This window comes from Excalfactoria chinensis, chromosome 3 (genome assembly GCF_039878825.1).
Source record: "Excalfactoria chinensis isolate bCotChi1 chromosome 3, bCotChi1.hap2, whole genome shotgun sequence".
NCBI classification, from domain to species: domain Eukaryota; kingdom Metazoa; phylum Chordata; class Aves; order Galliformes; family Phasianidae; genus Excalfactoria; species Excalfactoria chinensis.
In genome coordinates this window covers 37,897,753-37,925,008 of record NC_092827.1, presented here as the reverse complement: position 1 = coordinate 37,925,008, position 27,256 = coordinate 37,897,753, and the positions used below count along the sequence as shown (strand labels likewise).

Sequence of the window (27,256 nt, the reverse complement as noted above, 5' to 3'; positions counted from 1 at the left end):
TCTGTGTGGTGAGTTGGACTTTGAAAGCTCTCCTCCCTAGAATATTAAACAGGCTTTGGGGAAGTCATGTTTCAGATGGAATCATAGCTCTTACAGTATTCCGGGACAATCACAATGAAATATTTCTATTGCATTTTATAAGCATCCTCTGTTTGACCTGTTTCTGGGACATTAGGTCTCACCTTTTGTTTCTTAGTCAATAGGAGCACCCATACATTGTATGCCCATACCTCCAGCCCCACCTTTTCCTAAGTATTTCTCTCAAATCTACCTGTGGTAGAGTCCTCTCCTTGGCCCAAGGTACATGACTTGCATCTCTCAGGTGTGTGATGGAATGTGTAGGATAGTGAATAAGCTGGGGAAGTTATTACAGTAGCAGTTCTGCACATCTTTACTCATTTCATTAGGGGAATGACTTGTACAAGTAAGTATAGCTGTCTTCCTATAATACTTGAGACGAGGCATGCTGACTTTAACCAGGTATTTTTTATTTTTACTTTTTTTCCTTCAGTAGCTGTAAATAGTAGAAACAAATCTGAACTGCTGCTTTTTCCTTGCATTTCTCTGCATTAATAGGAATTTTGTCACTTTTGGTGCACAGAACTGAATCCCACCTCATCTATTCAGTCTGCAAAGCATTTTTCCTAGGACTAGAAAACCTTCCATCACTTACGTGATTTGATCGGCAAAGTAAATATATAATAGAATTGTTTTAATCAGTCAAAATTTCAGTCAAAATTCTCAAGGAGCACATGCCTCAAAGAAAAAAAGCATGAAAGGATTCCTCTTGAACTATTCAATGCAATATTCTGTTTGTTCACCATAGTTTTTATTGCAGAGTTGTCTCCCTTGAACACTGTTTATATATTTCTTGCAAATAGGAGACAGGCTTTTCCAGGTGTCCACAATACGCTTCTGCAGTTCTTCTTTGTTCATGTAGGGGCTTTCTTAGCTACCATTTATTTAATTCACTCCAAATTTCTATGCTTGTATTTAAACCAGGTGACGGTAATGGCTGAGGCACTAAAACTGTGTGCCAGAGTCTGCAGCCGCTGCTTTTTTGAACCCAGTTTTATTTGCTAGAATGAGGATTAAAGACGGCAGCTCAGATCCACAGGAGAGAACATAACAGTCATTAGTTTAAATGCATGCCTACTGATGGTCTCAGGCAGTGTGAAATTCAGGACTACAAGGAACAACCCGTATTCCAAGTAAGAAATGTGACTTGAAATGCTTTCCACTTCATCCTTCTCCCATTCAGTGTGCTGGCTGCTATGGCCATTGGAAACTTGCTGCTTCCAAATGCTGAATTACCGATCTTGTAAAATGATTGTCTGGGGGTGAGACATGTTGAGCAGCAGATTTAGCAGCAGTAGCTAAAGCAATTACTATCTCCAACTGCCTGCCTTGACTCCATTGACAAAAGTTTCAGGACCCACTACAGGGATTCTTACTCCCAAAATGCCACAGTTAATGGCTCAAGGTAAACTGTCACAGATTTCACTTTGCACAGAAGAACAGGACTGTGCGCTGGAGCAGAGGTGTTTCTGCTGGAGAGAATGTTCTCACTTTATCCTTGCTCTGCCCCTTGGCACATTGAATGGCAGAAATAAGGCTTGTGAACAGCAGAAGCAGCTCTGGGTGCCCATGTCCCTTTTGGGGTCAGACACAGGGTCCTTCTATAAGGCACAGAGGTGGAAAGCACTGATTGTGGCACTGAGGGTTAAAGTCAATTACACTGTTATAGTTCAGAAGGCTGAATGCGAGCAAGGCCATTGGAAGAGTGTCTGCTGGTTTTATCACATGGTGTTTATATCTAGTCTATGAATTGTATCAGTGGCTGTACAGAAGAAGCAGGCCATGCAGACGAGCTGCTTTCAAATGGTACTCTTCCACATTGTCATGGAACACAAGCATAAACTTGGTTTAGTGATGGGACTTGGCAGATCAGGATGGTGACTGGGCTTGATAATCTTAATTGTCTTTTACAATCTGGATGATTCTACAATTCTGTTATCCTGCCAGTGGCTCAGTACACAACTGAGTGCTGAACTGGCTCCCACTCTCCTAACAGCAGCAGCATGTTCCTTCAGCAGGTTTGCAGTTTTACTAGCTCTGTTTCTGTTTCCTTAATCTGTTGCATGTTTGTTCTGTGCAGCATCTCTGCACTGCTGATTCTCATGCTGTTTCACTGTAATTACCATGTGATGCAACAGGTGTGATAGGTTACTTAGCTGCTTCTGTAGTAGGTTCTTCCCTCTACTCTAAGGTGCTCTTGCTAGTTCTTATTCATACACACACAAACATGGCATTTCAAAATGTCCTAAATTAAGTGTTAACAAATAAATCTCCTTTGTCCGTTCAACAGTGGCAAGTATCTGTTTAAAATCTAATTCTCCTTCCCTCACCTCTCTTTTGTACTTTACAGCATGGGCCAGGCTCCAGCACACATGTTCGTACTCAGTAGGTTACTTCAGAGGCAGCCCCCTCGCTTTGATGACACTATTTATGGAGGCAGGCATTGCTCTGTGCGAACAAGGGTACAGAGTCTGACCCCTCCAGAGGCTTGTGAAGACTGCAGTCTGGAGTCAATCCCATGATCTTAAACACACTTACACAATTTATTTCTCTTGTTGTTTTTTTTGCTGTTGTCCACTTAGTGCAATTAAATCACAGAAGTCCTGATTTACTAAATAACCTGAGTGCATGTGTTGTGGTTTAAGACTGGCAGACAGCTCAGCACCTCACAGCCTCTTGCTCACCCTCCCCTGGAAGGGGGAGAAAAGGCAAAAGTGTGAGAACTCAGGAGTTGAGACAAAGACAGTAGAGATAAAGGTAAAGCAAAAGCTGTGCACACAAGCAAGGCAAAACAAGGAATTCCTTCACTATCTCCAATCGGCAGGCAGATGTGCAGCCACTTCCAGGAAAGTGGGGCTCATCGCAAGTGATGTTTCTTGGAGAGGCAAATACCACTGCTGTGAACATCCCTCTTCATTCTTATTTCCCTCAGATTTTACTGCTGAACAAGACACCATATTGTACAGAATATCCCTTTGATCAGTCTGAGTCAGCTGTCTCAGCTGTGTCCCCCCCTCAATTCCTTGTGCACCCCCAGCTCCTTGCTGGATGGACCCTATGAGAAATAGAAAAGATTCTGAAGCTGTCTAAGCACTGCTCAGCAACAATTAAAACATCAGTGAGTTACCGTTCCTGAATCCGAAATACAGCACTACCAGCTGCTAGGAGGAAAATTAACTCTACCCCAGACAAAATGTGGAGAACATGGCTGGCTCTAAAAGTGCTTAGGCATAGCTTTCAGTGCATGATTATATGCTTGTGCACTCTGTTTTGAAATAAATAACTAAATAAAAACACACACAAACACAAAAAAAACCAACAAACCTTAGGCACACACTTAGAAATAAGAATATTTCTTGTCTTTGCCAAATAGAGATGGCTGGAAGGCTGTGTTCATTACTATGTTGAATTGGGACTTAATGAAGACCAGCTGGAGTTTTTCAGCTACAAACCACTGTGTATAAATCTCAAGGGCAGCAATGTTGAAAATAACAGCTATTATCTGCTGAAGTTTCAGTGCAACTATGGAAACTCAAATGCCTGGTTAACTCAAGTCTGGCGATATCCCCTAGTATTGTGCAGCTACTTTGGCATCACCTACAGTGAAGATCTTTAAACACATCCCCATGTTCATCCTTCTCATATCTGTGCTTTTGGTGAGAGAGCCAAATGGAGAGCCTGCCCTGAGGGCAGCTTTGTTACAAGTAGCCCGTGGCTTTCAGTTCTTTCTGTACAATGTTGGCAGCTTGCAGCTCAGACTGTTGGTACAGAAAACTCTCTGACTTAGGACATGGTTAATGGAAACCCACCCAAAGGCATTACATGCTGTTTTTCTCTTGCTGTTTCCAAAGACTGTTTTGTGCACAGAACAAATAAACAATCTTTAATGACTGTTTCACAAGGCATTCACAACTAGAATATTTGCTCAAATAAAATATGGATATGGCGATAAATAACCTACTAGCTTTTAAAAATTATTTTTATTTTGCTAGTATTTGCAACCAAACTTCTGAATTTTGTTCCCCCAAATAATTTTGTTGATTCTAAGCTGTGAGTAGGAGAGTTAAAGCAAAAGTATCATCTCTTGAAAGATAATCAACCACCTTAGTGCTTCCCGTGAAAAACAGCAATGAGAGTGGAGGTGTGGCTTCATTTCAAAGTAAACTGTATGCCAACAGGTGTGTAATTTAACACGGGAGTATGCAATCAGGGCTTCCATTCTTCTGTTATCTAAAAAATTCAAGAGAGCAGTAGGAGAGAAGATGTATGGCACCATTGCCATGGGTATGATATGCTGGATGATTTGCTGCAAATGGGCTACAGAAATGGTCACCAAAAGCACAATAAATATATTGTAATAAGCTGAATTTGTTGCATGAGCATAAATCTAAAGTATGGTTAGTTCAATGACAGCTTACCTGCAGTGTTGGTCCAAAGACTGTTGTAGGTTGTCAGTGGAGCTAATCTGTATGCATACTGTGGACTTTTGCACAGGAGCATTGAGTAGCCTGGTTAGAGACTCATCCAGGCACCTAGACTGCATGTGTATGTACACTGATAGATGTACATGCAAAGCAGTGAAAGCAAATTGACTGAAACCAGCCACGGTCCCCCTGCCTGTTCGTGACAAAGCAAGGACCAGGAGAACAAAGGTGCTAGCCAGATGATAGATTTATGTTTCATAAGAAGGCTGTAGATGAAGACTATTAAAAATTCTATTTTCTGAATTTGATAGTAGTGAGTTTAGCAGTAACTGTACAATATATGGTGTTTTAATTTACTCTGTGGCCCAGAGGGTCTAGGTAGTCAACCTAACAAAAGTTTTATTGTACAAATGTTAACATTAAATGGACTCAGTTAGAAGAATCATAGAACATCCCAAATTGGAAGGGACTGCCCAGGGGAAGCTGTTCTGGTGCCTGACAAACTGCTGGTGAGGAGCCTTTTCCTAATCCCCAGAAGAGCAAAGGACCTCAGCTGCTCTTCATACATCCTGCCTTCCAGGCCTTTCACCTTCTTTGTAGCCTTCCATTGGATGCTCTCTAACAGTAACTTACATGATAGCTCATAACAAATATAATACTTACTTTGAGGAGACTGAAACAATGATTAGCAGGAAATTAACAAATGAAATGCAATACTGCTAGTTACCTTACAGCCTTGTGATACTGGTTTTTATGGCTTATGCTTAAAAGCTTAAATGCATTATATATACATCTATCAAAGCTGGATCAGTAAGAGAGAGTAATATGAGCAGATTCCTAAACACAAGTAAAAAAATAATGTGGATGGGCTTTGGCTGCAGGAGAGGTTTGAAAATGAGAAAACAAGTAGATTAATTTGTAAGTAAAAATAATAATAATAAAAGTAACAAAACCCCTTTTTATTTTTATTTTTTCAAATGCTAAAAAATACATATGATTCCTTGTCTTTCTCTCTTCCCTCACCTTCAAGATTCAATTGAAAAGGATTTCTTAACGTATCATGGTTACTTGCTTTGTGGGCAGTGAATGGAAAAAATGACCTGGAGTGACAAAGTACTGTACCTTGACTACAGCTGAGGGCCTCTGGACAAGTGGCTAGGAAACACATTTGTTGTAGAAAAATTTTGCTTCTCCTGAAGACAGTGAAAGTCTTATGGCAGGAAAAGGCTAATGTGATGAAGGAGAACGTGGTCTACTGTAAATGGGACCTTCTCATGAAGTAAGGATCATGAACCACATTGTACTCAACATGCTTCTGTGCCATGGGACCAAGTTGATCAGGAAAAGCAGGCTAGAATGATGAACAAGTATATTATGAGACATGCAGATAGGAAATTTGCCAAGAGAGTACTAACAGAATGAATAGTGAACCAATTTTTCAAGCACTTTGTTTTTTCTCTGATAAACTTCTCTGATCACAAAAGCTAATCAGAAAGTCTGTCAAATGAGATATAATCCATCTTCTCAAAGAAGATTAAATTATCACAGTAAAGCTAATTAATTTTTTTATGTGTTCACTTCAGGATTTTAGGAAGGTTCTTACAACAAAAGCTTAAATTATGGGGAACACAGAGGAGCTGATCAAACATTATATATCAGTAGATTAACATTTGCAGCAAACTGTTAAAAGTAATAACAAGTTGTCAGGATGACTCTTCACTACACTGTTTTAAAGCAACTGAAGTACGAAATTACTGACCAATTATGGTGTACAGTGTAGCATAAGAAGCTAAGCAGGATCAGATACATACTGACGGTGACTGTAGCAAATACTTTGGAAAGAGTTTTAAAACAGGGCAGACATTCCATAATGCTTCCCCAGAACTTTCTTTCAGCCTTCAAAAAGTTCAAAGGACACTCTACACAGAGGTGATACCTTTGAGTGTATTCGTTGTCAGTGTTTTGCTGTGTTGATAGCCCACCTTTCTTGCATTAGAAGGAAGAGTGAACAGCTGTTTCCTACATATTTTTTTCTGTATCACTCCCAGTTTACACCTCTTTCTTTGTTCTTCTGTTATCTCTTTTTCCTCCTGAGGAATCTCCTTATCTGTTCCACACAGAGAAGCTGTTCCAAGACCATCATCTTTGTCTCACTCTGAGGTTTTCAAATGGTGTGATCAAAATATACAATATTTTTATCCAATCTTGTGCCATCACTTCAGTCACTGTTACAAAACATAGAATAGTCATTTTTTTCTTTAAAGTTGTTTCCTGTTCCAACCATTTTCCTAGCCTGGAGCAAGTCTGAGGCTGTTATCTCTAAAACAGTACCTAGATTTTAAAGTGAAAACACCTAGAACCCTTAATGAAAATTGTGAAGAGCTCTTTTTGATCAGTCTGTAACTGACTGTGAACAATCAATTGAGAGACCCCACTACTAATGATGGTCACATTGCTTGCATTACTGTACTATAGTAAATTTCAAGATTTAAAAACTTGTTATTTTATAATTTCTGGCAAACAATCATCATCATTCTTTCTCAAATTCTTTCGTCAAGGCCTGTCACTTAGCTATAGATTGTACTATTTCAAACAATTCCTGCTCAGTTGGGTACACAAAAACAGTAGTATTACATGTATTTGGTCAAGTATTTTTATTCGTAGAATACAACTCAAATTTATTTTAGCAGCTTAAATAAGTGAGTTTAATGTATATGTAGTATATGTATATGTATATGTAGTGAAGCATTACACTAGCTAGGGCTTAAGCAGATTAGAAATAAATGACTGCAATTAAAGAACGTGTCCATGAAATTTGGTGTGTAATAGGCATGAAAGAACTGTTTGCATACCAACTGTAAAGAAATCTTTTATTATAACTATCTGGAAGAGGTTCAAACAAGGATTAATTGTATAGAACATAGTAAAAACATCTGTATTAAACACATGAGAATTTTGAAGTAATAAAAACATGCTTTACCTCAGTAGTGATATGAGTATTGCTCTCAGACAATGTGTTTTATCCTTTCCATTATATATATATATATATATATATTTCCTTTCTTGCTTGTGGTAGATATGCAGCCGAGGGCAGCATCTGAGATTTAGCTTGGTAACATTAGCTACCATATGCACTGGTAATGATAGATTATTCCTTCAAACAAAAACTGGTTTAATAAGCGAGACAGACAAAAAATAATCCACAAAAGAAGCAATTCCCACAGAAAAGTATTTTTTTTACCCAATTTTTACAGTTGGAATTCATAAAGATTAAGGTAGGGATTCTCAGAAGTGATAAGATCTGGGCTAAATTTGACCTTACCCAAATTAGGAGTCCTGCTGACTGCCTTGAGGGTAAGCTCAGGCAAGTGCCAAGTGCTTTCAAAAACTGTGTGATACATGATTTGCACACTATGACACCAGCAGTTGATGGGAGGGTGAGAGTTCAATTCAGATCAGCTGGATACTAGATCAGTATCTTAAGGGTGTCAGAGGTATTCAAGGTAACATTCCTTTTTTTTTTTTTTTTTTTTTTTAATGCATAAAAATATTAAGAAGATTGAGATGGGAGTCTAACCTATATAAGAGTAGTCTGTTGTACTGTTGTCAGTCTGGTTTTCTCTGAAATACAAACAGTCTTACATGAGTATATCAGAATTTACACTTGTGTAGCACAAATTTCTGTGGGGCTCCTCTGTACTTGTATGTGCACATGCACTGTAGTGGCATTATTTTAAATAGAATGGTTGAAAAGGAGTAATGTGGCAGAAAAAAATAAGACTGTTCAAAGTTTCATTTAACAGGCCTTGGTTTATCCAGAAATATTACCTGAGTGTTCAGGTGAACTTAAGGGAAAACTCCAAATGTTTGCAAAGAAGTCACTGCAATGTTTTAATCAAGGCTGACACTTATGGAGATGAGTCACAGAGTTCTGCAAGGTTGAACATGCCTTCTGATAAAATGCTGCACTGGACTTTGTTTTTAACTATTTTGTAGACACTCAGAAAAGAAAGCATTGTAAACTATTCCCTTTAATTCCAATTGCTCATTATCAGGCAGATTATAACATATACAAATCCTTATAAGCTCCTGTCAAATACATTTCTCCATTTAGCATGACATTTACTAAATATACACCAAACACGACTTCTAGATGATTGTGTTCCTGGGCACATTTGGTAGAAAGCACTCCCAGTATAAATGAATGTTACAGAATTAAAATCAGTTCTCCATATTTTGTTTATTTTATATAAAGCATTTTTGTCAGTGCTATATGTAACTAAAGACGATCATTATCTTTCCATGTAATTACCCTAGGATATCGTAGGCATTTTATTCACAAACAATAATAAATCCCTGGTGCATATTTTTTATCTAGAAAATCTAGTAAATAAAGAGCAATGTAAAAAGAGTTCCTTTTGGAGCCAGAGATGGCTAGACATGTGGTTGGGAATGACAAACTGTACCTTCAGACTGCTGAAAATTCTGCTACACCATGATTATCTAGAGGGCAGGACATTTTATTTAACTCCATCTGACAGTTAAATAACTGCACTCTGAGACGAAAAACCAATCAGGGAAAATATAAAATTTCTCTGACAGTAGCTCTCTAGAAGATATCCTCAGGCATTTATGTTACATGGTCTGAATAGGAGACTTCATGCTTCAATTTTCCTGAACATATCAAATCCTTTAATTGAACTTCCTGGTTTGGACTGCTCTATCTTTGAGAGCAAATACAGAAACATGATATCATGTGCGTGAATCTCATGGCCGAAGTAGCTCTAAACTTTAAGTCAACAAGATGTAAACAGCTACTGTTGCTTATGCTATTTATGGGGATAAATAGGTGCCTGGCACTCAGCGAAGGGATCCGATATACAGATACTTCTCCAACTAGATGCAGTGCCTTAACCATTAAGTGTCCCAGTGATAAGCAACCACTTGAGAGATTTCTGGAGGGTCTTTCAAAATAATTTGGTGAGCTTCGTGGGGCTTTTCACTCTGTAAATTTTAAGGAGGATCACCAGTTAGTGATGGAAAAACTGAGGCACAGAGTATCTCTGAGGTCACACAACTGAACAACAGTGTGGTTTCGTAGCTTTGTAGCCACGAAGTTCAAGAGATTTTTTTCCCACTTCAGACTAGTATCATGAAGTTTGATTTCTAATAGGAGTGAAGAGATGCATTGCTTCTGTGATTGGTTCAGGAATATGATAAGGGGATTGCAAACACTTCTCCTGACATGTGTCATGAGCAGGTCGAAGCCTTTGTAAACATTTCTGAGACACACTGTACATGAACAGAGAACACAGCAGATGAGGAAATTCTCTGTTTTGTTGTACCATCTGCTGATTTAGAAAGCCATGAACATGACAAACAGCCAGAATCTGTTCTCTTCTCGCTCATCTGCTGAATGGCGCTGTTAGCATTGCATGAGCTGGAGTGCAAAAATGTTAAAAGTTGCAAACAATGTTTGAGAGTAGAAAAATAATATATTACAGTATTGTCATCAGATTTGCATGAGGATGTGCTGGGCTTTTACCACCCTCATGGCTGATTTTCACTGGACTGCAGCAACTCTGCAAAATAGACTGAACACTAATGATACAAACACCTTTAGTTTAAAGTCATACTTTCTGTACTGTTATACTGGCAGAAAAAAGAATTTTCTCAATTTCTTAAATGCTAACAGCATTCATATATTCTCTTTTAATAAACTTTTTTGTGCAGTAGAATAAATCATAAAAATGTATGATGAGCTCACAAGAAATAATAGTGTAACCAATTAAAACCACACCTTGGTTATTTTGCATGAACAGTGCTTTCCACTTCAGTGGTATGAACAATTGTACTCATGATGTAGTAATTTGCTCCATTTAGGTCATCTAATGCTTTTACTTTCAGCTTGTATTTTGTGTTATTATTAATAAGTATGATAGAGATGAATGATAGAAATTTAGGTTATCCCACTCTTGTCAAAGCTGTATGTTCATGGTGCCTTGCTATGATTTCCACTGACAGCATGATCATTACACAGCCTTCAGATTATCAATGGAGAGATACCTGAGAATAAGAGTAAGATCTGTTTCCAGTTGTATACTGGTGTTTTGACTACTTCTGGACAGTATGAACTGAAAGATGTTTCTAATGCAATAACTTCATGTACGAAGACTGAATTTCTGTATATTTCTTTAGAGCGTCTAACAAGATCTTTTAATGAAAAAAATACTTTGTAAATATTTGTCTCTTCACTAGTTATTGGTTCAGCTACTGTGTGTATATCTTATTCTTCCTTTCTCTCTGCTGAGATGTCAGTGTAAACAGGCACTTTTCCTCACGGCTTTTGCAGACTTTTCAATGGGCAGAGCATTCTTTCTTGTTCTGAAAGTTCCCATCTTGTTTTGGAGGTTATGCTGCTTATGAGAGTACATGCATTAGATCTTTCTTAATTCTTGAGTGTGTTTATCCTCCTTCTTAAGTTTTTTTGGTTCAGTCTGGATATTTATTTTTCACTAATGGGTGTTGTTATTTTATTCTTTCCTCTGTATATGTTCTGATAAGCTGCTCTTGCTATTTGAAAACTTTTTTTTTTTTTTTTTTTTTTTTTCCTGGGTTTAATTTCTGTTGAATTAGGGAATCTTAACATTTTCAAAGTTAATATGCTATTAGCTTTCTAATGTGTTAATGTCTGTTCTCACTTTTGGCTTAGATTTTTTATCAAGGTAGTCCTAAAGAACCTCCTATTTCTTGAAGAAACACAACTATAGAAAACCTAAGTTTTTCTCTACAGTTTTGTCTTGGACTTCTGCTACTAATTCCAGAATTCCCAACACTATTTCTAGCAATACTCTCCTCCCCCCATCCCTCCACCTCTTTCTTTTTCCCTTCAACAAGGCTATATAGAATACACTCATTTTCTTCAATTTCATGGTGAGTGCTATACATAGGCCCAGTTTCCACAATTATGTAAGCCTCTTTTGTTTGCCAGGAATTCAGGAGCTGTGTTATTCTGATGCTCATTCACTGTTCCTTTTTGTCTACATGCTAATCAGCCATTACCTCCTTTTCAAAATGTTGTTAACCAGACTTTTCATCTTGCTTCACATTGTAAATTCTGGCAGTGATAGTAGGCAGAAAGAATCTTCTGTTGCTGATTTGTGAGCACTCTTTACACAAGTGTTGCAGATCCAGCTGGCACACAAGTCATGGGCAGACAGATTGGTGTCTTCCATCAAACACTTATGTCCTTCAGCTTTTGTCCTTCTCAGTCCATGCAGCTTGCTATAGCTAGATCCATTTAACAAAGAATGCTTTGTGCACAACATCCAGGTACTTTAATGCAGAGAAGTACAGTTGGTGTAGACTTTTGTCCTATTTTCCTTATCTCACCTCAAATACAACAACAATTAGGATCAAAGTTTACAATGGCATTGGAAGAACAAACGACAAGGTAAAGTAGAAATACTTCTGGGGGTTACAGCCAAGCAGACAATGGGAAACATCGTATTTTATCAAGTGGATGCTGTGTTTTGTCTTTTGATTTCTTTTCACTTACAGAGGAGCATGATAATTCAGTCTGTAGGTGACTGATACATTGACCATTCCAGCCCCGTTCTCTGTGGGGGAAAAAGGGACAAGATAGGGAAGAAATAATACATTTTTGGAAGCATATGCTTAGGAGTCAAAGAGAACCTAGAATTTCCATCCAACTGTGGAAAGAATAGCTGTTTCCTATCATGAAAAGGTGGAGGTCTTCAATGTGTTTCCCTTTGCAAAGAAGCATCACTTTGGTCTTGTCTGGATTCAGTTTGATCCATATGTTCTTCATTTAAGAGCTAATTTCCTGTAGATATTCTGATGTTTTATAGTGATGATAGTTGCATCAGAAAATGAGATAAATAGTAGATTGTCAGCAACATACTGTTAGCAACTGAACACATGCCATATCACTCTCTCTCTCAGCAGTCTCATATAGATAGATGTAGATTATATGGATCCTGAAGATGAGGACCTTAGAAGAAGGTGTTCATACCCCCCATTTTTATTTATTTATTTTTAAACTACTTGTAGAACATGAGATGCAGGACTACTGTGTTAATGTGACTGTGTAATAGTAGATACAATGGTCTGAGAACAGGAATCTGGAGACTGCAGTCTGTAGTTGGCGGAAGTTTTATAAATGCCTCCAGGAAGTTGTCAGAAATTCCATCTGCCGTTTGTACACCACTAGGAGCTCTGGTTCCTCTAGTCTTTTGCTTCACAGTACATATGAATATACTCAAATATTTTCATTTCTTGGTGGAACATCTCCTCCATCTGATGCTGAGAACCCATCTCCCATACTTTTTTTTTTTTTTTTTTTTTTTTTAACTTCTGGTATTTATCTTGGCCTGTTATTAGTGGTGTTCTGGTATCTATCTTGTGTCTTCTGAAGGGTAGCTATGCTAGAATAGGGATGGCATTGATTCATGTCTTGATGATGCAAAAAATTCCAGGTGTTTCATCTGAAAGGAGAGCACAGATGTGTTCTTTTTCTACCCAGAAGCTTTACACTCAGAAAGAATTTCAGATTTTTTTTCTACTTGTTCTAAACAATTGGCTGCAAATAGTAGCTTTTGGTGTTTATTCCAATGTGTGGTGTTCTGGGAAAGTGACTCCTCACCTTGGACAAACTAAGGATTTAGGAAGGTAATATATGGCAAGACCTACGATTTTTGGGCAGATCTGACATACTTTTTCAGATTCTTATGGCCTAGAAGCATCCGTTATACAATGTAGTCTCTTAGATTTCAATGCTCAGCCTTTATACAGAATTTAAGAGCTGGATGGTAGTGTTAAAGTGATAGTCTGTGATCTTAATAGTGAGGTGGTATATATTCGTTTTTTTTTTAAGATTCTGACAGGAGAAAGCAACAGCTATTGGCATGCACCAGAGATCGATATATAATGGCAGGGCTTGTCTAGTAGAATGGGGGTCAAAAGATTTGGTAGGTTATAAAATACAAAACATCTTGATTTTGATCCATTCTAATTTGTGGATGTAACATCTTTTGCATCTGACTTTGAGACCACAGAACCCTTCCTCCACGATTTCTTATAATCAAATTAGCAGGGAGAATGTGTACATCATGATGAGATTGACAGTTTTTATGACAATTGTTAATATCTCACGCTACTGTAGTTGTTAAGTGTGAAGATTAAAGGACATCCTTTGTTTCTGATATTTTGTATAGTATGAAGGTAATTTGATAAGACTTTTGATATGGAGACACATGATTTTCATGTTGAGTCAGCGTCCATATCAAAATTCTGGAGGTAAGCATGGAAAAGAGTAAAGGTTTCAAAATACATGGACAGGCCTTCTATATTCAGAACTTATTGCTGCAGGCATGGTGTTTGAAAAGCCAGTACTATAGCAGAGTTCTAAAGGTAAAATTTGAAGAAATGATCACAAATATTTTCACTACATCAATAATTATGATTAGTGAACCTCTGCACATTATGCACTGGAAACAGCATTATCAACACAGTTCTAATGGCAGTGATTCGCTTCTATGTGTTATGTATATACACATGGATACATACACGTAGTTTGCATTGTCAAAGAACAGCCTGTTCTACCAAGTTTGTTGGTTATCAGATGCAAACAAATTTTAGTGTAGAACTGGGTTGAATAAATCATCTATTCTGCAGGTTTATCTTTGGCTGTCCAAATACTCACCCTATTTCATTTATTTCAGTGACTTACCAAGTTTATCCTTCTGCAGCTGTTTTTTAACTAAAAGGGTTTCAGTGTACTGAGCTGTGATGTGCTCAGGTTGTGGTGAAATTCCTTTCTCTAAAAAACTGTAATGGCTTGCATCAATATACGTGTGATACTAGAACACGATATTGTTTCTAAAGCGGGGTGAACAGTTTACTGTGATGACAGTGAATGAATTTAGGTTCAGATGGAGCATGGGGTAATGTCTGAATGAACGTGTTGCCTCTTTGATTGCATAAGTGAAGCATTATTCTTTCCTTGCTCTCCTCCTTCTCTGCTGATTAACACAAAGGAAGAGAAAAGCCATGAATCCTTCCTCTTTTCCTCCAGGTAGGTAGGTGAGGGAGAAACTCTTTCTCTGCTCTGTTTAAATGAATCATTGTCAGAATAGGTTCCGTATGACTACATGAAAGCTGGAGAGCTTGTTTCTTACTCCCCTGGGTACTGGCAGAAGCACAGATGTTTGCAGAGGGGTACAGTTTAAAGCATATGCCCTCATTATGGTTAGGAAGACATCATGAATAGTGCCAGTTTTCCTTTATTTTTTGTATTCATTAGAAAATTTGAAGAAGCTAACACTGAATGTAGTGAGTTGCTATTATACCTAACTCCTCATAGAAAACATTTGGTACTTTGTGAGTGTGTGGTATACAATTTAAATTACAAGATTTTTATTTAATTAACTGCTTCATCTGTCTGGAAAGCACTTCCAGTGTAAAAGGTTCTTCAAATAGAGGAATAAAAGCTCAAAAGATGCATAGAAAAAAAGATTCACAAATTTGCATCAGTTCATCAATAATGACAGGTATAAACTTAGCTTATAAATGTTTTCCATTTAAAAAATGTTAATTTATTTAACCATCTGCATATGAAGGCTGTTATGTGCATCCCTATGTGTGCACCAGCATCCACACATGTGGTAAATTTATAGCTGTATAGTTAAAAGTTTGAGGAAAATGCATCCTATTACTCAACTCTGTGACCAATGCAGAACTGTAGTAAAAGTCTCTGAAATTCCCAACACATTCAATTTTTTATTACTGAAAATGTAGATCAGGTTGATAATAGTTAAATGCAAAAAGGAATCATAGTTTCAGTATGAAAATAGTGCTATTGTTTAGTAAGCTATACTACATAGATATATTAGGGTGGTATACTGCATGGTTTTTTTCTTTTTCCTTAAAAGTGTCTTTCTTTTCCACTCCCACTAAAAAGGAAGGTATGTTTCTCATTAAGATGTGAATTTATTTTTCACTTTTGCCTTTTATATAGGGATACTGAATATAAAGGACTACAGCTCTCCCTGGATCAGGTCACAGCTACCAAGCCGGCATTCTCATACGCAAATTCAACTCCAACCATAACGGATAATAGAAAGGGAAGCAAATCTCGCCTCTCGAGCACAAAGTCAAAATCAAGGACATCACCGTATCCACAGGTAGTTGTCACTGGAAAACAAAGTTAAATCTTTTTGAATATCTTGATTTTGACTGCTTTTTTAACCCACACAATTAGAATGGGCCAATGAGTGAGTTACTCAAAGGGAATAATAGACAACAGGTTATAAGATGTTGAGACAGGAATACATTTCTTCAAATTGTTCCTAAAAAGCTGGAAGCAGTTATGTTTCATCATGCATAATAAATCATAATCAACAACAATAATAGCACAAGGCTCTGAGTTAATAAGGAGAGAACAGAAGAATGAGTGAAAATCTTGCTTTTGAAATACTTGGGTTGAGAGGACTGGGAGTATTACAGTTTGAGGAAACTTGCTTTACCTTACGTTTTGATAATTCCAGCATATCCAGAAAGTTGCCAGATGTTTGACAGCAGTTTAACACTGAAATGTTAGTCAAAAGGACTGAGTTTTGAGTAGGGAAAGAAACAAGCTAGCTAGTTGAATTGGAAGAAGACAGCTCTGGAAGGGAGAAAGCACTGGTAGGTGGCGACTGCTATCAGCAGACTTTAATTTCCCATATTTCATTTTCATGCTTGGTGTTTTAGATGCACGCCTCTGTTTATAGAATGGGCCAGATTCTACTGAGTTTCTGACCTGCAGCTTGCCTAACAGATCTATGCTACTGTTCCATAGACAGTGCCACAGCATTTGCACTATTACATTACCATTCCAAATAAATCTGGTTTGTTGAACTAAGCATTATGTTTCCTAAAAAACATAGCACAGTTTCAGCTCTTATTCCACTACATGATGGATAGAAATGTATGCATTCATGATACAACAGCGGGTAGCTATCTATTTTCAAAATGTCCAGGTCAATATTAATCCAATAATGACACTGAGGACTGTAGTTTCTCTGTTCTAAACTTAGTTCTGTGAGTGTACAATGTCAGCACATTTGTCCACATCATTTTCTTACTTTCTTTCCTTTTCACCTCAGAAGTACCAAGGGTAAGAAATTCAGAGGAATGATAGAAACTTGGAAGCTTAATTTTAAGAATCTAAATTTCCAGACATTGTGACTTTTTTTCAAACATTTGTTCACATGTTTCTATGAGTTATTAAAGGGCAGCATTTTCACTTGAGTGCTCTACAGCAAGTAATTGTAATAAAAATGATTTAAATAATCAGTAAAATACCTACAATTAATTCAAAATTATATATTTTTTAAGAGAATTACCTTTGATTTATTGAAATTACCCTTTGTTTCAACTTTCATTGTCCTTTCAGAAGTCCTCCTTTACTAGCAGGGCAATTGCTACTGAAGACCTATCATTCTCCCAGCAAAGTTTGCTTTTTACAACATATTTTTCATCAGCGCTTCATACTCTCTGTCTCCAAAAACTTCTTGAACTAGCAGTGGAACATTGAGACTGTAGGTTTATCACGGACTACAGAATTCATCCTTCATAAGTAAGCAGCAGCACTAGTTGCCAGTATCCTGAAAAAAAATGGTCGTACCATTCATTGCAGCACATCACCACAAGCAACATTAGAAGCTTGGCTTTGCATCCCTCTTGACCTTCTCAACCACTGAGCAAACTGTTGAAAGATTAAGAAAAGCTGTTGCAAAGAACATATTGCAGGTGGCATGGTCCATGTCCCTCAGTCTCCAGCCCACATAATTTGCCAGTCAGTAGTGGAGAACTAAAATGTGATTCAAAAGCCATGACTGGAAATTGAGGGCATGGGTGTTGTTATACAAAGGAGCCTGTTTTTTTTTTTTTTTTTTTTTTTTTTTTTTTTTTTTGTGGGTTTGTTGTTGTTGTTGTGAAGGAAGGAAGCCAGTAATTTATTAGTAAAATAACAGCAGCAAGGAAAGTAATCTCTCAGTCTTAAGGCTATAAAGATTTTAAGCATGTTACCAGTTTTTTGTTTGTTTGCTTATTTGTTTTTTTTCATAGCATTTAGTTTGCTACTTCACTCTTGATGAGAAAAGGGAATCACATCCGTTTTTGAGAATCCACTCCCTTGGCAGCTGTGTGCTCCTAAGATAACTACAAGAGGTGTGAACCGTAAGAAAACCCACGTTAATAAGTTTCAGCTGAATATTCAGTTCTAGGGCAAAAAGGGAGTGTTTTGTCACCTAACAAAATGATAATGTTGTTTGTTGTTTTTTTTTTTTTAATTTTAATTTTAATTTATTTATCCCTTCAAACCTGATACAAAAACAGACATAACACAATGTGGTGTTTGTAGACTTTTTCACTGAGTTCATTAAATTGAAGGCACTGGTTGTCATCTGATTAACTCTCATTGGTACTAGCTCAGTGGTCTTGCAGACTCTGTGAAACCTGTCCCAGGCAGAGATAGGGTGAGTAAAGAAGAAACTAGCTCAAAATTCATGACACAGCTCAAGGATTTGCCAAGGCACTATGAAAAGTGCTCTTACAGTTCTGTCCAACTAGAGTGGAAGGGAGCTTCAGAGGAGCTGGAAAAACTGGAGAGACGAAGACTTGATAGAGGTACGCAGGAAAAGGGGACTGAGTTGGTTAAAAGATATCTACAGTCATCAGCCATAATAATAGTAATAGCTAAGGGCTCCCAAAATCTAGTCCTGGACCTCATTTATTTTGTGTTATTAAAAGCTAGCCCTGGACCTCATTTATTCTGTAAACAGGAAGAAGCAACAAGAGTGGAAAAACATTTTAATTGTGATCATCTGAACAGCCTCTTTGGAGTTTAGTCTCCCATTAATGATTATTATTTGAAGAAAATATTTAAAATTGTCTTTATGTGCCCCTAATGAAAATGTTTTATGGGTAGTCTGGATAAAATTTTATTGCTTCATATCTTATCTTGGTTCTTGGATAAAGATTATATAAATATATTATTAAAATAATAATAATAATAATAAAATATATTTAGTATATATGTAATGAGAAGGCAAGCGTAGGGATGTACCCATTAACTGTTGGATGGGGACTTTGATCTGTGTTACAGCATTCACAAATTTTTGGACGTAATAGATTTCTCCATTAGTGTATATTAATTATTGCTAACTTACCCCACAACTGATAGTGGAGATAAACTGATTTTATGGCTACCTTAAAAAAATAATCTAGATTATTTCTGCTATCTACCACTACCGGGACATATTCCTTCCTCCTTAAAAGAACAAGGCAGAGACATCAGAATCAGGTTGAATTCTAGTCAGCCTTCCATTTATCATTTCTTTCTGTAGCCTAAGGCTGTGGTAACTTGTAGCATATTCAAAAGCAAAGCAAAGCCCTCTTTTTATAGTAAACATAACTCCTGATCTGGTGAAGAGTCACCAGCAGTGGGGGTTATTTTAATGGACATGCTGTATTGCTTTAATCTAAGCCTTTCACCATCTGTTCTGTCTATAATAGTGAATGCAAAAAGAACATATTTTACATTTCAGGATTACATTAGTAAAAAGTAAGATAAAAGTGATTTAAAAGCATGCATATGTTCTTAGTACAATGCTGCCCGCATCTGTGATAGTTTTTTCTCATGGTTAAGACACAAATCAAGAGGAAAGCTGTTAATGCTAATGTAGTGAAAGTTTTTCATGGAAAAACAGACTCTGAGAGAGTTTCACTGTGTACTTAGTGTTCATAACAATAAAAATCTGATCAGGCTGACAGAAAATTAGATAACTGTGACATCTATTGTTTGAACTTTTGACAGTGTGTGTGGAAAAGGCTGATGTTGCTGCATGTGACAGGATAAGTGCTTAAGCCAGTCAGGCACCTGTAAGAATGAGAAGTCAGGCAAAAGAATATGAGTCAAGAAATATTAAAATCATCTCCTGGCCTAATTCACTTCGATGGGTTCTCTTAAAGTAAACTTGTCCTAAACACAAAATTGGTATTTTCCTATTTCCTTCCCCTTTTGGCCTTTCTGAAGCCTTTTTTGGAGTAAAAGGTGCATCTGTGGTGGCCAATAGCTCATTCCTTAGTCAGCGCTAATCCTGCTGGTGTGTCCTCACTGCGTTTGTACACTGAAACAGCACTCTGGAAGACAGTTGCAGAGAGAAAAATTAAGAAAAACTGCTGCAAATCTCTGCTTCTGAGAAAACTGGGACTGTTTAGTGTGGATGGTAGGAGGTTCAGGAGAGACCTTTATTGTACTCCACAATTACCTGAAAGAAGCTGGTGGAGAGGAAAGGTGAAGGTTGGCCTCCTTTCCCACGTAACTAGTGACAGGACTAGAGGGAATGCCCTTAAGATGCACCAGGGGAGATTCAAGTTGGATGTTAGGAAAAATTTCTTCAAAAGAGTGGTGAGGGTCTAGGACAGGTTGCCCAGAGAGGTGTGGTCGAACACTGTCCTTGGAGGTGTTCAAGAAATGTTTAAATGTTGTACTAAGGGACGTGATTTACTGGGAAAATACTTGGAGGCTGCACTGGATGATCTTGGAAGTCTTTTCCAAACTTGAGGATTCTACAGTTCTGTGATTTCTAGTATCTGGAACAGCTGGAGGACCATTTGATTTATTTACTGTTGTTTTCTATGCTAGAAAATAATTCAGAAAATGCCTTAGTTACTTAGGAAACATACTTAGTTGCTTCAGATATTTCCTGTCTGAAGAAGTTCTTCATGATGTTTAAGTTCTGTCTGCTGGTTAAACTTCGCCAAAGAACAAAGCTAATAAATTCTACTGAGAGAAGGCAAAAAGCAAAAATGGCAGAAAGGAAAACATTTTTGGTGAGACAGGACTGGGATTAAGAAAAAAAAAAAATGTTTTCACTAGTTTTATTTGGCTAGAATTTTCATTAAATCTAATTGTGTTTTCTCTGGTCTTTCATCACTTGGCATATGGGAGCCTAATTCTGACATGAGAGATAGTGTTTCCACTGCCATCTCAGTAAAGCAGTATCTTTGATCATCCTTACATTTCTCCCCCCATCAACTTGTCACGCATGCCTTTATTTGGAGTCTCCACCTGTCAACATCAGATTCCCAGAAGAGGCAATCTAAGGACTGCAGCAGTAGAGGCAGTCTAATGATGCCAAATTGAGATGTAATTAACTTTGAAAGGAATTAGACATATTTTTGGCCTACATCTGCTTCTGTTCTACCTTAAGAATATAAGCAGTCATACCAAACGTCAGTAGACAACGCTGGCCACAAGCAATTCACAGTGTTATTTTAATTCTGTGTATGGCCTAGCAGCTGCCAGGGGTCAGATCTCAAATAATCATCATTTACATCAAGTAGAAAGAAAATGCATGAAGCATTGTTGGTCTTGTCTACATGGTTATATGACATTACATGGTGCATTTCTGACATGCTGAACATAGACAGTTTGATATGGTTTCCCATTCATGTAAAAGCCTGTGCAGCAGAATCCCTAATGGTTAGGAACAAGATTTAAAAAACAAAACAAAACAAAACAAAACAAAAACAAAACATTATTTTTTCAGTTCGAGGAAATTCCCCTCAAAAGGAGCTAAAATGGGCCCTGCTCCATCCCTAAAAACAGAGAACTGGTAGAAGAATATATAGTAGAGCCAAATGAAATTTGGAATTTTCAATTTGAAAGATCTTTGGCACTTAGTACTCACTTACTGCCTTCATAAATTGTCAAAAATATTAAAGTTCATGATAAAATTATTGGAAAATATTTTTTTTCTTGTCCTTCTCAAGAGAGAAGCAAAAACTCTTTTTTTTTTTTTTAATAAGAAAATAAATCAGCTTTCAACATTTTTATACTTTTATATTTATACTGTCTTATATTTGTTTGAAACTTTTTCAGTTGCAAACAATCTAGTTTATAAAAAACAATTTAAAATAATTAAAAGAAAACCCTACAAATAATACCAAAATTAATAACAGGTACCAAAACAGTTTTTTGTTTTGTGAATTTTTATCCTAGCTAAAATTGTATAGTTAAAATTTTCTTAAATTTTTTAACTGTAAACCTCATTTTGTCCATATATTTTCTTAAGACATTTACAGTAATTTAGTCACTATTTACAAAGATATATTTGTGACTAAGCAGTTTGAAAATGTTAGACTTGAAAGGGTAGTAGAAAAGTTCAGCGTTCCAGTTGATCACTTAAAATCTATGATGGCTGAATAGAATTCCTAGTTATCTCGAGTTGCTGAAATTTAAGAGTCCTTTTGTGGCTATCTAACTATCTTACTTTCATTCAAAGTTGGATGTATTCTTTCACTACTGAAACCTAGCAATGAATATGGTGATACTAGCTTGTTGAACTCCTCCACGTCTACCAGTAAGTTTTCTGCCTACAGGTATTCTATCAAATACTAACAATAGAATTTACATCTTCAAAGCCACGACCCTTTCTTTTTTGCCTTTAAATAGCCTATCTTGTTGACAAACACTATTCACAAATATGAACTGGGATACTGAAGCAATACCCAATTAAATGCCAAAACTGAAGTAGTTCCACTACTGATGTTGCACAGATGGTTTAAGTTTCTGAAAGTCAAACATCTGGTCAATACTTTCAATTGGTAAGTGCATAAAACCTTGATCCTGGCTGATAATGAGGAGTTTCATAGCAACTCAATCTAATGAAAAGGAAGGTAAGTTTATGTTTTCAGGAGAGAGGCCTAATGCCTATTAAAAGAAAAAGCAGAGTGGTCATCTGGAACGTGAATGATGGAATGGGAGAATTCCAAGGTTTCATGCTGTAATACATTGATTTGTGACATGAGTATGCAGTACTGAAGAGGTGAGCATGTATGGCTTTGGTCTCTTCCCAGACTGTAATCATGGGTGAAATTGATTTAAAGATGTTCCATGCAGTTTGACATTTCCAATAAATAAAAAGATTAAAAAATGAGTCAGCTAAATCCTAGGAAGTTAAATAAAAACTCTCTCTCTTTTTTTTTTTTTTTTTTTTTTTTTTTTTCTCCCTAGAAAGTATTCAAAAGTTTCAAACACTGAGAATATCTAGAAATTTATGAAATTTTACTTAACCCTTATTTCTGTCATAACAACATTCATTCTCCTATTCTGTCTGCTTTCCCAACTGGCAGCCATCTTTTTTATTCTTCCTTGGGATGACTCTGCTTAAATTAGGGTGACAAAATGCTTGCTCTGTCAGCTTTAGCTATCAGTTATTGCTTGTTATTATTATTATTACTTTTTTCTGGCAAATAATTGCTGGATTTTTCTTACTCCCACATTGCAGCAGATCAGTGATTTCTAGTTTCCTATTAACCTACCAACGCTTTACTCTGTAGTAGTTCAGGGAGTCCCAGTATCTACAGGAAACTTTCTTGTCCCAAGTAATATCAGGAAATAAGTTTCAGAATATCTCAGGTGAGGAAAAAATGTGGAAAAGAGAAGCAACTTTGGGAAAAGGAACTGGCAAACACATTCAGTTTTGATTTGACATGAGAGAATGCTCCAGGAGTGGTATTATTTTAAAAGTACTTTTGCAGAAGAGCCATAGAGCACCATTGCTGCACATAAGTAGCAGCTTTCAAGGCAACAAGAAAAACCTGAACATATTTAAAAAATATTGACTCGCCACACTGATGTTGGTGATCCTAATATCACACATCATAAAAGAGATGGCTATTCAGGGCCGACATGGGATATTTTAGATGTTGGTGTGGTCTGTCCTGTCATCTGTGAGCTCATTACGGGGTGTAATAAAGGAAAGGATGAGGATTTCCATCAAAAGGTGCAGACGTGTGGGCATGTTCATGGAAAATGCCCTATCCAGTGCATATTCTCTCTGTATTCAGTGCTGATACTCGCATATTTCATTGATGGTCAGTAAATTCCCTGCTGTTTCTCCTGTTTTTCAGTATTCTGGATTTCACACCGAGAGATCTGAATCTGACCATGAGAGCCAGTGGGGCGGGAGCCCCCTCACTGACACAGCCTCTCCCCAGTTGTTGGAGTCCGTGGACAGGCCAAGCTCCCAGCATCACGATGTCTCCTGTGCCTACAGACAGTACTCTGACCGCAGTGCTCTCTGCTATGGTTTTGCACTAGACCACCCCAGGCTGGGCGATGACAGACATTTCCATACTCAGGCCTGTGAGGGAGGCAGATGTGAAGCTGGCAGATACTTCCTTGGCACACCACAGCCAGGGAGGGAAGGATGGTGGGGCTCCCGATCAGCCTTGCCCCTGACTAAGTCGTCCCCTGAAAGCAGAGAAGCATATGAAAACAGTATGCCTCACATAACTTCAGTGCACAGGATTCATGGTAAGAGATAATGGGATTTTCAGAAGTGGTACTGTCTTGAAGCAACAGTTTCATAGTCATAACATAAGCATGCAACTCTCTATGTGAGATAGAGGAAATAATGCATGTTCCTAACTCAGAGGTCACGCATATAGATATGAGAAATACTTATAATTCGAGTTGTTTAGCAGACTGCTCTGCATGCAGTAAAATATACGTAGGTTGCTCCAAAAGTAATGCCTCCTATTTATTTCTATGGGAACTGCAGCAGATAAAAATAGCACAGTAAAAGTATTAGATCAAATTCTCAGCTTCAAAATACTGTTTTTCAACGTAGTCACTAACATTATGTATCTGGCAGGTTGCACCCTCAGTGCATTAGCACAGCTTCAGAAGCTGAAACTGATCAAAACTTCACAAAGAAAGGCTGATCTTGTGTTTGGATAAACCCAAAGACCCTTAGGTTTAAAAGACACTCTGAGAGACGAAAGACTGCAGCTGATGCCAAAAACAGTTTAAGGCTATAGGGGCACATGTGACATAAAGTGCTGCTTTTCTATTAAAATAATCTGTCAAACACAGGTTCTATCTAAAGAATTTGTAAGAACTAATTAGCACAGTTCCATTGACTTGCAGAATAAGTCCTTTTGAGGTCGAGAAGACTGGTACTATTATACACTAATCTGAGGTAAATTATCCTAGAAAGCAAAGAGTCTACCATGGACATTTCTGGTGACTTTGTCACAGTTCACTTGCCTCTGTGTTCAGAGTGCATGTTCTTTAAGACTGCTTGCTTCCTTTAACCCCGTTTATTGTCATTTTCTCTTTCCTAGGGAGAGGACACTGGGATGAGGACAGTGTTGTTAGCTCACCTGATCCTGGTTCTGCCAGTGAATCTGGTGATCGATACCGTGCTGAACAGTATCAGAGCAGCCCACATGAGCCCAGCAAAATTGAAACTCTAATAAGAGCAACCCAGCAAATGATCAAAGAGGAAGAAAACAGGCTACAGCTACGGAAAACAACCCCTGATCCACTGATCTCCATTAACGGCACAGGGAAGAAACACACAATTTGTTTTGCAAACTACCCCCAGCAACAGTTGGCAGGGGATATCTGCCGCGTCCCAACAGTTGCCAACACTCCTCCTTGTGAACATGTCCAGCAAAGGGATGGAAAGATTATGAGCCCACATGAAAATGACTATGACCACAGCCCCACAACACTGTCTAGGATAAGCAGCCCCAATTCTGACCGAATATCAAAATCTAGCTTGGTACTAGCTAAAGACTACCTGAATACAGACATGTCCCCTCATCAAACTCCAGGTGATCATCCAGCAGCTTCTCCAAATTATTACAACTCCCACAGGCAATACTTTGATAAGCATGCCTACACATTAACTGGGTATGCTCTGGAGCATCTATATGACACTGAAACCATTAGAAACTATTCACTAGGCTGCAATGGATCACACTTTGATGTGACTTCTCACTTAAGGATGCAGCAAGATCCAGCACAAGGACACAAAGGGACATCCGTTATAATAACCAACGGAAGCTGACACTTTTTTCTAAAAACTTTTGTGCTTTAAAAAGTAAGCTTAGATATTTAATTGGAATATATAATATGTTTTCATGCCCTTGTCATTACCAGCATTTGATATACCACAGTGCACTAGAGAGACTAAACTAAGGTTTGGGAAAATGAGTTAGTTAACAAACGTTACTTTTAAAACATAAAAATGCACTGGCATGCAGGGTTAGAGGTAATGGAGCTAAACTCAAAAGTTGGTGCCATTTGAGGTATAAAAGATGGAAGAGGTCTAGGTAGGGAGCACCTGGGCAGGCTAGCAGAGCCATTTATGCTCATTGTGTAAGAGGGGTTGTTTTGGAATTGCTACCTAGGGCAGACCTTCAGAACTGTGTTTCCCACACATCCCAAATAACAAAACTGCTATGCACTATCAAGGGAAGCTGGAATGTGTTCCTCTAAAATACACATCAAAATGTGTATTTCTGGTGATCTTTTTATTCCCTAAGGGCCAAGTGTGCTATGCTGCTCCATGTTATAAAGCATCAATGACCAACCAATACAAAATCAAAAAAAGGGGAGAAAGAACTCCTCAGATTTGTTATTTTCTTGTGTACTCACATGCATAGTTATTTACATACACTTGATGTGAAAGGAGTCAAATGAGCAGTATCCTCATAATTAGAATAATCAAATACTATGACTGTACTTAAAAGAAAGAAAGAGGGTGTTTCTCAGTATAGTTTTGAGGGATGTTTGTCTTGATGAATGGATGGGAGATTGCCCTCATTTTTAAAGGTTGCAAAAAGAGGGTAGTGGAGTGAAATGAAAAAAAAATAAATCCTTGGGAGAAACAGAGAGAATAGACTGGAGATAGGTGTGGTCAAAGATACGCACATTTAACCCTATGGCTATGTATGCTATTCATTAATAATTGCAGAATAAACAAAAGTGCTTAAAAGAAGCAGAATTTGAAGAATTAAATCAAAACACAAAAGAAAGTCAACAGAATCAGAAATTTTTCTGTAAATTACAAAAGCAACTGCATACCTATAAGAATCTGTCAGGGATAGATAAAAACATCATGGAGGTTTGTGCTAGTTTTGAACAAGCTTTGCAGCACATTAAGAAAGCATAGAAGGTTATAAGTACTCTGACACAAACAGGATAAATTGGTATGTCTTTGAAAAAAGAATATACATTCTTTTCTTGCTTACAGAAAAAAAAAATTAAAGAAGAAGAAGAAGAAAGAATATACAAACATATTAGGAATACCAAAATCAGTCACATATAAAGAAAAAATTGCTGAGGGAATTTAGGGTTCCAAAAAATTCAATTGCATTACAAATATTGTTATTATCATGGTCTGTCTGGAGTTATAGAAGCTGAAAAAATTTCTGTGATTTTTAATAAACTCATGAACAAAGATTCACTAACTGATTAGAAAAGAGTCAATAAAAAACCTATGCTAAAAAAGTAAAATAAGTTATTTGTAGGCAAGATTATTAGACCTGTGCTTCTTTTATGGCATTCATAAGACATCTCAAAGTTGACTGCAACAAGAACAGGAACAGCACTCCATATTATACCAAAATGAAGGTAAGAGGACTTGAGGTGGTAACAAAAATGAGATTAGCAGTAAGTCAAGCTTCATTTGTAACATTAAGAATTTCAACATATGGGATTGAGTCATCAGTGGAACTAAATATAAAGCAGCATGCTATGGGTGGGTTAAAAATATCTATTTTCAAATAAAACTAATGAGAAGCAAAAGCTAAATAATAACATTTTAAGCCACATAAGTATAGATGTACTTGAAAGTAGAGGAAATTAACTCTCTGAATGTGGAATA

At 37.3% G+C, this 27,256-nt stretch overlaps 1 protein-coding gene across 1 annotated transcript in view; it reads left to right on the top strand.

Annotated features, from left to right (window-relative positions):
* Window positions 1–26,623, top strand: part of SIM1 (SIM bHLH transcription factor 1) — a 41,606-nt gene extending 14,983 nt beyond the window's left edge. The window contains exons 9-11 of the mRNA XM_072332804.1: window positions 15,541–15,706; window positions 23,487–23,892; window positions 24,705–26,623. Coding sequence (XP_072188905.1) covers window positions 15,541–15,706; window positions 23,487–23,892; window positions 24,705–25,435 — 1,303 coding nt within the window. The 3' untranslated portion in view covers window positions 25,436–26,623. The remainder of the gene's footprint in view (window positions 1–15,540; window positions 15,707–23,486; window positions 23,893–24,704) is intronic.
* Window positions 26,624–27,256: the final 633 nt, after the last annotated feature.